The sequence below is a fragment of the Pistacia vera genome, unplaced genomic scaffold, assembly GCF_008641045.1.
Source record: "Pistacia vera cultivar Batoury unplaced genomic scaffold, PisVer_v2 Contig140, whole genome shotgun sequence".
Classification (NCBI taxonomy): domain Eukaryota; kingdom Viridiplantae; phylum Streptophyta; class Magnoliopsida; order Sapindales; family Anacardiaceae; genus Pistacia; species Pistacia vera.
This window is the reverse complement of record NW_022195467.1, coordinates 1,634,275-1,643,990: the sequence shown is the minus strand read 5'-3', so window position 1 is coordinate 1,643,990 and position 9,716 is coordinate 1,634,275. Positions and strand designations below refer to the sequence as shown.

Genomic DNA, 9,716 nt, shown 5'->3' with positions numbered 1-9,716 from the left:
TTCTTGTTACCCCACACCCATCATCAATGACTTGCCCAATTTGAATTCTGCACAAAATAACACTAAAAACAGTAACCCATCTCGCTATTTTTTGTTTTCGTCTTCTTCACCTTTGTAAAAAGTTTGAATCTTTTTTTGTTTCTTGATCTACTGTCACTAAGTGAAGTGTGAGCAAAAAGAGTTCAAGGGATAGACCGTTTGGAGAGGTGGGTTTGTTTGTTTGTTTGTTTATGTTTGTTGAATTTTTTTTGCTCAAAGTTTAGTCTTTTGAGTTCTTGAGGATAAATTTTTGTTTTTGAAGTCTTTTGAGTTGTTGCTGGGAGATTTGGTGTTTCTTGGTTTTATTTTTTGGAGGTTTTTGATTTTATGTGTTGTTGTTTAGAACGGAATCTCAGATGCACATTTGGTGTTTTTGCTTCTTGTTTTGTTTGGTCTGGTTCGCTGAAAGCAAAACCTTTTTGAGTTCTTGTTTTGTTTTATCGGCACTTTGGTTTTAGCACAAAATCTGAGATGCCAGCCTGGTATCTTTAGTTCTTTTGGATTATTTTCTTAGAAACCAAAACCCTTTTTGAGTTCTGGTTTTAAGATTTGTGTTTTTGATTCAACACTAATTCCGGAGCTCCTTTGCTACTTTCTTTTTTGAGTTTTGTTGGAATGTTCCTCATTAAAATCTGTTTGGTTTCTCGGGAAAGTAGAAGGGAAAAATATAGGTTCAACACTAATTCCGGAGCTCCTTTGCTACTTTCTTTTTATTATTTGGATAATTTCACACTTGGTACGGATTAATGGGTTACTGTTGAACTTATCTTAAATTTTGTCGCTCAAATGTTCTTGATTTTGGTTATTCAATGACCTATTTTCTTGATTGGGTTTAGGTAACCATGGGTAGATGTCTCAGTCCGATACTGCGTCGGGAATTGGCGAATCTTGACAAAGATTCTGATAGTCGTAAGTCAGCAATGAAGGCACTGAAATCGTATGTGAAAGACTTGGATTCCAAGGCAATTCCACTGTTTCTTGCTCAGGTCTCTGAAACCAAAGAAAATGGATGTGTGTCTGGGGAATACACAATTTCATTATATGAAGTTCTTGCCCGTAATCATGGTGTCAACATAGTTCCTCAGATTGACAGCATTATGGCGACCATAATCAAGACGTTGGCTTCAAGTGCAGGTTCTTTCCCTCTTCAACAGGCATGCTCAAGGGTGGTTCCAGCAATTGCAAGGTATGGAATGGACCCAACCACCCCAGAGGACAAAAAGAGGCATATCATTCATTCTCTCTGCCAGCCTCTCTCGGATTCTCTCTTGGGTTCACAAGAAAGCCTAACTGCAGGGTCTGCCCTTTGCTTGAAGGCTCTTGTGGACTCGGATAATTGGCGTTTTGCTTCAGATGAGATGGTGGATAAGGTTTGCAAGAATGTGGCTGCGGCTTTGGAGGAGAAGTCAACTCAGACCAGTTCACATATGGGCTTGGTTATGGCACTGGCAAAGCATAATTCTCTAATTGTTGAAGCATATGCAAGGTTGTTGATACATTCTGGCTTGGGCATACTGAATGCTGGTGCTGGGGAGGCCAATTCTCAGAAACGGTTGTTGGCTATACAAATGGTGAACTTTTTGATGAAGACTCTAGATCACAGGAGCATATTCTCTGAACTTGAGTTGATTATCGAGGGAATGGAGAATTGCCAATCTGATCAGATGGCTTATGTTAGAGGTGCTTCTCTTGAAGCTTTGCAAACTGCAAAGAGAATAGCTGCCGAGAAAGGGTTGAAATCTGAGAAGAGTTCTGGTTCTGTTACGGGATCAAATTTTGGGAGAAGAGAACATAACCGTAGGAGAATTTTATTGCGTGCGGGTGATAGATCTCCAGCACCCATGTCACCTGAATCACAAACGCTTGACTCTTTTGTGGGATATGATTCTATGGTTGAGTCACCAATTTCTGTAACTCAGCAATCTTGTCACTCTGAATATGATCGTAGGAGTGTGAATCGGAAGCTCTGGAGCTTTGAGAATGGAGGAGTGGATGTATCTCTGAAGGATGGTTTATTTTCGGAGATGGTTTCAGGAAGTCCTATCTATAGTAATTCATATTGTGGTCATCATGAACTCACTGACAATGGAGGAGATTACATGGATGAATTTGCAGGGTTCTATGAGAGAAGCCCTCGAGACAGAGGACCAAGAAGCACTACACCCAGTCCACAGGTAAAATTCTCACACATACTTCAGAAACTGCTTTGAATATGTTTTGTTTTAATCATTAATTTAGCCAAGGATTAGACTGAGATGCTTTAAAATGAGTAATGATAACCGAGGTAAATTGTTTTTGCAATTAGTATTTCTATCAGAAAGAAAATGCTTTTGTAATCTTTATTGAAGTAAATAATATGACAAAAACTGGTAGCAAGATTCTCTAAATACAAAAGGGAACCTTGGCTATACAAACAATTTTTAAGAACTTATCTGTTACCATTAGCTGCAACAGCTGCTTGGAGCATAATGGAGTATAAATACTTTCCGGATGAAAGTTCAACTTCACCATGGCCTTTAACTATAGTTTCTAACAAGTCAAGGTGACCAAATTTATAGGTTATACATAAGATATTAGTCTCAAATCAATTGATTCTTCAACCTTATTTTCTTGGTCTTCTGCTTGCATGTGCTATCTATTGTAGCACTTTTGCTATTAATTGCAACGCAACTATATCACATAGTGTCCATATTACAAAATAGCTATTTGTTTATTTATTTGTGTTGTTGATTCTAAGTGCTGATACAAACTGCATTTGCCTCTCTCCTTTCTGCTTCAGAGATCTCGTTCTCACATTAATGTTGATAACATTAGCTTTTTTACAACTCCAAGAAAGCTCATTCGATCTCTTCAGGAGGCTGATGATATTAACTCAGACTTCTCTGAGAGACAGTCTAGAAAGTATAGAAGTCCTGCCTCAGTCAAATTTGAGCAGAGCCCTACTCCAAGCAGAAAAGGCTTTTCACGTGAAGTATTCTATGATGACAAAAGAAATGGGAACTTATGCAATGGAGCATGCAATGGAGCTGAGCAAGTTCAAGGTGTCTCTGAATCAGTGTCATCAACAGATGACCTTGCTGGTGCTGACATGCAAGTGTCTCAAGAGGTGGTTCCCAAAGATAAGACTGAAATGCAGAAACGCTGTGTTAAGAAAACCTATCCGAAGACTGCTTCTAGAATAGTATTGGGTCTCTTCTTTTTTCTCCTTGCAGTTTTTTCTATGCTCATGTGGAATGATGGTCAGAATCAAGGCAATCATCTCGTACCAACTTAATTCAGTCAGTCATTTAGCCGTACCAAAAATCTGTAGTTTTAGTGAATTAGGTTTAAATCAGTCAAACATTTCTCAATAGAGTTGATCTCAATGACAATCTTTGGTGTTCTCTGTAACAATGTTTAGTATTAAATGATCCAACCATGAGTCGGATGTTTAGCTCTCAATAGAAGTAAAGTTTCTGTTTCTGAGGTTGCTCTCTCCCCTTACATGATTACTTTTTTGTTATTTCAGCATAGAAATCCCTAAATTTCTATTTTTGTTAACTGATCTCAGGATAATTATCTCCCCTGTTTTAGAATAAGAATAGTATCTTGATTGCAAATCAAACAGCCTCATTACTGGTAATAAATAATCTGTCAAAGAAGGACACTTGCATAAAATCAGAAGTTAACAGTATTTATTTATCTTTTTAAAATGGTTCAAAATATGCATTTTTAAACAACCTATTGAAATTCTATGCAGACAAGATGAAAAGGTACATGCCTAAGCTTGATTTACATATTTGGGTTGTGTAATTGCTGTCCACCTTTCCATACATCTCCAGGTCCCAGAATTATTGGTTTAAGCATGGCTGATGCGCCGACACATATATAAGCATACTTGCCGTAGAATTCATGTCTTGAGCCAGGACTGAACATGTACAATTCATGTAATCCATGTCTTCCAGCTACAACTGAATTTCTTCTCCCCTGTTAATAAGAAAAACAAAATGCCACTGATATCAGGCTCTGAAGATTCATGTACAGGTATTTAGACAACTTGGTTTTTGTAAGATATATACCCGATCTATAACTGTTAAGTTAGTTGGTGCACTGGTGTATATTCTGCTCATTTGCTCAGTTAACTGCTTGTAGTTATCATCTTCTTCACCTTCCATTTCTTCTTCACTTTCTCTCGAGGTGCTATCGGCTTCATCAGCAGTTTGCTCATTTCTTGCTCCCAACCCAGACAAAAACTTCATCTGACTCCATAGTTGGCTAATACTAAATTTGTTTTCCTGGGAAATATCTGGAGGAACTATGACATAATTTGATGAAAATGGTGACTTCTTGATGAAATCTGATCCTTCCAATCCAAGAGCATATGTGGCATCCGGTGTGCTTACTGTTAGATGGCTCAAAAAACATCCTGTCAGTTGAAGAGATGAAGATTTAGAGTTCGAGACAACGAGCTCCGAGCTTAGGACAGATTCGTCCAGAGTTACTATGTATCTGACTTCAACCATGTCTGCTCTATCTCTGCTAATTAGTTCAACCTGCAGATTATGAATTTATTTATTTTCAGAACTTGCAGACAACTATAGAAGGCCTAAAGAAACCATAGCAATGGAGAATTGTACTCAGACCTGAATAGAATCCTGAGAATTTCCTCTAATGTCAAGCAGACTCCAATTACAAGGAGACCATGGAACTTCATCATCACTTGCGCCACAGAAAAAGGCTAAGGAAACTCCTCCTTGTATAAGAGCATCACCATCTTCCCCCTCAGAGACTATTGTGTGCAGCAACTCCATTGTGCCCCCATGCCACATGGGAGCTTTGTATGAAGTGATCAAGCCACTTGGCAGCATCAGGGTCACTACACTTCCGTTTTCTAGCACCATCTTGGTCATACAAGTGCCGTTGACATCCTCAAATGTGACTCCATGGCCACTAAATTCTCCCTCCAAGTAGTCCACATTGATAGGTGGCTGGTAGGGGATTGAAGCCACTTTTGGCAATGGGAAGTCTCTCTTCTTGTTACTGCATTGAAGAGAACTAAAGGCAAGATGGTTAGTTTGATAACATAGTAGAAGTTTAGTTGGTCCTGTGGAGAAACCTGATAACAAGTTGGGTGAGAAGATTGAACTACATGCCATGCTCGTTTGTTGTTCTTCACATTGTTAGGAAGATGATGAATTACTTTTCTACTACACATGGTTTTGGATAGAAGAATATGGGTCCACTTATCTTTGTATGGTTGTGAACTTTCCAATGATATTTTCAAGTATCCATATTTTGCCCTAGATTTTTCTGATAAAATCCACCTTCCTTCCTATTTTACTGGTATATGAATGGCAAGTTTTTGGCCAAGAATTCAACCTTATCTTTTCAGATGGTAGAGAGGGAATTCTTAACTTTATGCACTTTCTATTTTGGAGTTTAGATGCTATTACTAAACTATTATTTATTATCTTAAGCTGTTGGATCAAGGGGCTACCTACCATAGAAGTACAAAAAAAGTCTCAACTTCTTTTTTTTTAACAAATTTATACATATTTTGTTATGAACCAGACACTTGACAACTATCTAAAAGATTAACCTATCCAATAGATATCGATATAATAGTAATTTTTTTTTTTTTTTTTATGACTCAAGGTGTCCGGGCCAGTTTATGTGCATCTCAAGTAATTCTTTAGGACCCTGGAACTACCGATCAAGTAAGAGCTCCAATGGTCACCCCTATTAACAACTGAGGAGGAACTCAAACTTAAGACCTCTTGAATAATACACCCAAGAGTCCCTATTGAACCACTCGACCACCCAGGAGTTGGTTTAAATGTCTCAAATGAGAATTTGTCACACAATATCAGCAAGTTTTTACAATCCTCTATGTTGAATAAGAATCCTGTTCTTCTTGAGCAGTCACTTAGTAAGCTGGATTGATGAGTTACATTTCTTTTTACAAGCACAAGGCTAAGAGATCTCCATGTGAAATCCCTTAAAAAAAAATTCAACTTTGTGATTACAGTATCAGACTTCCCAGAAAAGAGAAAGAAAAAGAAAATTTCTGTTCACAGAGAAAATTGAGAAGAACTCAGAAAAAAAAAAATTATGTAATTGACAATTGTAATTTACAAATTATCATGCTCAATAACCTGTGCCCCTTTCCACTTTTCACCAGGTTGCACAACCACAGGCATCAGCATTGAAGCAGGGCCTGTGCATATAAAATACTCCTTCCCATACTTTTCTGAGAATGAACCAGGGCTGCCCAAGTATATGTCTTCAAACCCAAGTCTTATCACTCTAAAGAATAGCTCACGCCCCTGAAGGATAACAAAAATATAAACTATCAAAAGATGAAAATGATGGTTAATGATATACATTATCTAAAGATAAATACGCGCAAAAACTATTACTTTATTACTTGTATGATAAAACGGTACATACAGGATTTTAACTCTGATACCATGTTAAATAATAGCTCGAAGTAAAAGCTTAAGTTATTAAGGATTTTAATGGACTCTCTCTAAAAAAGTATCTTAATTGTGACGATGCAGTTAATGGTTAATGATATACATTATCTAAAGATAAACACATACGAAAGTTGTTAACTTTGTTATCACGTTAAATAATCGCTCGAAGTAAAAGCTTAAGTCATTAGGGATTTTAGTGGAATCTTTCAAAAGAAAGTATCTTAATTGTGAAATCAGTGGTTTACCTGATCAAGGGTCTCATATTTTGAAGGTGTAGTGTAGTAAAATTCCTTTGATCTCTCTGCAGGAGGAGCAGCATACACTCTACTTAGCTTATTTGACAATATTGTAAAGGGCACATCTTGCACCTTCCATGAACCTGGTTTTTCATTAGGCTCAGAACCAAACCATCCAGAAGACTCAGTTTTTATTGCTTCAGAAGGAGACAGAAGCTCAAAGGGAGAAGGTAAAGGAGCATAAGTGCAGTAAGAGCAGCCCCTGAGGCCTTGAATTCCTGCCCCTCCTCTTTTCTTGAACTTCAAATGGCTAAGTATGGCACTGGCTAGAGTCACTGCCTTCTTGCCATTGTTCTTAACTACAACTGCTGTTGCCACGCTCAGTGGATAGAGTGATACAACATAAGTTATATCAAGAGTTCCACTGCTGCAACTCAACTCAACCTGCATCAAAACAGCAAAATCAAACAATAGATAAAAACGTAGCTCTTGGAGTCCGGTGGGTTTGGGATGTTACAAATAATCCCAAATTTTTGCTCCATCTCATCCTTATAATGATTTCACAGTCCAAAATTGATATTAAACAAGTAAATGAAACTAACAAACTAAGCAATACCTGTAAAGCATCAATGGCATCAGAGTCAACATCCTTAACAGTCCACTGAGAGGCAGGAATGAGAGAGGCCTTAGAGCCCTTTTCCGAGGCATCATTGATGACCAAACCAATTCCACCTTTGGCCTTGGCAGTATTAGCTCCAACTGTATAAAGAACTTCCTCAAAGCCATCATCTTTCCAATAGACTTTAGGCTTGTATGAAGTGACATGAGCATCAGGGATACTTAACTTTACAGAGCTACCATTTCTGACAGTCAGTTCAACCATAGGAATGTTGTTGGACTCCAAGAATTTTATACCTTTTCTGCCAAATTTTTCATTAAGATTTTCTGGAATGAGAAGGGTAGTTGTAGAAGGAGCAGAAGTTGAAGTTGAAGCCTTGATAATGTTTGGTTTGGGAAGAGAGAAAGGAAGAAGAGAAGCCATAGGTGGATGATGGAAGAGAAGTCTTTAACACCTTCCACACACCAGTGAGCAGACTGCTAGGCTCATCTTTAGTTTCACTATCAGCTTTTGTTTGCTTCTGTATTTTGGATTTATAGTCGCACTTTTCTGTCAAAAAATATTATTGCCTAAACTGACTTCATGCAGGTTTCTGCTTCACCCGTTCAAGGTAAAATCAAAGAAGAGACTTATCATAATTTTTTATTTTTATTTAATGATCGGAGGTGTCTGAACCAACTTATACGTATCTTAACTAATTTTTCAGAACCCTGAAACTATCGATTGTAAGAGCTCCGTGGCTACCCTTATTAGCAACTGAGGAGTGTCTCGAACCCAATACCTCTTGAGTAATACACCAAAAAATCTCTATCAAACTATTCGACCACCAGGTACTTATAAAAAAAAAAAATTTGAAGATTCTTTACACAATTTATAAGTTGTAAATTGTAGGTTAAAATATGAAATTTTAACATAAATATTAAATGTAAGGAGAATTCCAAAGTTTCAAAAATAATGCAACATAGGATAGATTATGAGAAAAATGATACATAGAAGTATTTACATTAGCAAGTCATCTACCGACAAATTTTTTTTTGGTCCTATTTTTCTATTAAATTTTTTAAATTTGTATTGATAAATATTTATTTTCAGAATTATGAGCAAGTTCTAAAATCTGACCTGGGGGGTGACTCGGTTATGCGATCGGTTCACGGGTTAATCGGTTAAACCGGCGACTTAACCAATGGTTTATCAGGTTTAAAATCTAGCAAACACACCCCTGATAAATACCATCAGACCCTATAGGTTTGAAATCTAGCAAACACAACCTTAGACAAATGCAAATCAACGATCGATGGGGAGAATGGCAACGACACACCAGGGAGGGTAGATCGGGTGATGGGGAGGACGAATCGGTAGTTGGCAAGTTGAGGCATCGCCGGAAAATGGCAGATCAGTAAGTCAAACTATAATGGTGGCTTTTTTTTGGGGAGATGACGATGGATCTTCGTGAACGACAACAAGGGAGCTTGCGAGAAGGTAGATTAGTGGTTGAGGAGGCCTATCGATGTTAGAGAAGGCCGATAGATGCCGGAAAATGGAAGAAAATTTGTTGGACGACGAAACATTGTACAGTGACGGAAGATGAGGTGTCACGACCTCGGAGAAAGTCAGAAGGTAGTTTCCGACGGCAAGGGAAAGGGAAGGTCGCCAGAAAAGGGGAGGTCATCACCGATTTGCATTTAGCCAGAGGTTGTGTTTACTGGATTTCAAACCTTCAAGGACTAATGCATATTAATCAGGGGTGTGTTTGCTAGATTTCAAACTTGAAACAGTTGAAATGGTAACCCAACCGGGAGAAGGCCCCGGGTCCTTGTCTAACCAGTTAAATTGACCAAGCTGGTTTGGGTTTTAAAACAATGATTATGAGAACATACTTAGGTAAAATTTGATTTTTCTAAGCTATAAAAAGTAATGTTTTAACCCAAGGTGAAACCTGACAAAGTTGTCAGGTCCCAAGCTCTATTTTAAAAACCGGACCAAACTTGCGGGTCCAACCGGTTGGACCAAGACCCGGGGCTTTCTCCGGGTCGATTCACTCTTTTTAACTATTTGAAGTTTAAAATATAACAAACACACTCCGGATTATTCCATCAGTCTCTTAAGGTTTCAAATCTAGCAAACACACCCTCTGGCCAAATTCTGAGTTCTGACTTTCTCCGGCACTGTCACGCTTCATCTCCAGCTATCGCTTGATGTTTCATCGTCCATCTTCGCTGCGAGATTTTTCTTCCATTTCTCGGCATCGACAGGCTTCCTCAACCACCAATTTACCTTCTCCCAAGCTCCCTTGTCGTTGTTCATGAAGATCCAATCATCTCACCAAAAAAAGCAACCGCGACCAGTGACTTTACCACCGATTTGTCA

At 38.2% G+C, this 9,716-nt stretch overlaps 3 protein-coding genes across 3 annotated transcripts; 1 reads left to right on the top strand and 2 right to left on the bottom strand.

Moving 5' to 3' along the window:
• On the top strand, positions 1 to 3,504 carry LOC116123142 (protein SINE1). Its single transcript, XM_031408945.1, has 3 exons — positions 1 to 206; positions 876 to 2,213; positions 2,819 to 3,504. Exons 2-3 carry the CDS (start codon positions 882 to 884, stop codon positions 3,311 to 3,313), a joined length of 1,827 nt encoding a protein of 608 aa, XP_031264805.1. The 5' UTR covers positions 1 to 206; positions 876 to 881; the 3' UTR covers positions 3,314 to 3,504.
• A 149-nt stretch (positions 3,505 to 3,653) lies between these two features.
• LOC116123143 (protein NDH-DEPENDENT CYCLIC ELECTRON FLOW 5) lies at positions 3,654 to 5,238 on the bottom strand. The gene is made up of 3 exons (XM_031408946.1): positions 4,662 to 5,238; positions 4,098 to 4,571; positions 3,654 to 4,005 (listed from the first exon to the last, which is right to left on the bottom strand). Exons 1-3 carry the CDS (start codon positions 5,172 to 5,174, stop codon positions 3,811 to 3,813), a joined length of 1,182 nt encoding a protein of 393 aa, XP_031264806.1. The 5' UTR covers positions 5,175 to 5,238; the 3' UTR covers positions 3,654 to 3,810.
• Positions 5,239 to 6,127: 889 nt separating this feature from the next.
• LOC116123170 (photosynthetic NDH subunit of subcomplex B 2, chloroplastic) lies at positions 6,128 to 7,815 on the bottom strand. The gene is made up of 3 exons (XM_031408978.1): positions 7,347 to 7,815; positions 6,740 to 7,174; positions 6,128 to 6,344 (listed from the first exon to the last, which is right to left on the bottom strand). The coding sequence occupies exons 1-3, from the start codon at positions 7,770 to 7,772 to the stop codon at positions 6,150 to 6,152; spliced, it is 1,056 nt and encodes a 351-aa protein (XP_031264838.1). The 5' UTR covers positions 7,773 to 7,815; the 3' UTR covers positions 6,128 to 6,149.
• Between the last annotated feature and the right edge of the window lie 1,901 nt (positions 7,816 to 9,716).

Coding starts and splice junctions, on each gene's coding strand:
- LOC116123170 (XM_031408978.1), bottom strand. CDS start 7,772: ATGGCTTCTCTTCTTCCTTTCTCTCTTCCCAAACCAAACATTATCAAG. Junction 7,175..7,346: donor ATGCCATTGATGCTTTACAG/GTATTGCTTAGT, acceptor GTTTTGATGCAG/GTTGAGTTGAGTTGCAGCAG. Junction 6,345..6,739: donor AATATGAGACCCTTGATCAG/GTAAACCACTGA, acceptor GTTATCCTTCAG/GGGCGTGAGCTATTCTTTAG.
- LOC116123142 (XM_031408945.1), top strand. CDS start 882: ATGGGTAGATGTCTCAGTCCGATACTGCGTCGGGAATTGGCGAATCTT. Junction 2,214..2,818: donor GCACTACACCCAGTCCACAG/GTAAAATTCTCA, acceptor TTTCTGCTTCAG/AGATCTCGTTCTCACATTAA.
- LOC116123143 (XM_031408946.1), bottom strand. CDS start 5,174: ATGGCATGTAGTTCAATCTTCTCACCCAACTTGTTATCAGGTTTCTCC. Junction 4,572..4,661: donor ATTCTCAGGATTCTATTCAG/GTCTGAGTACAA, acceptor CATAATCTGCAG/GTTGAACTAATTAGCAGAGA. Junction 4,006..4,097: donor ACTTAACAGTTATAGATCGG/GTATATATCTTA, acceptor TCTTATTAACAG/GGGAGAAGAAATTCAGTTGT.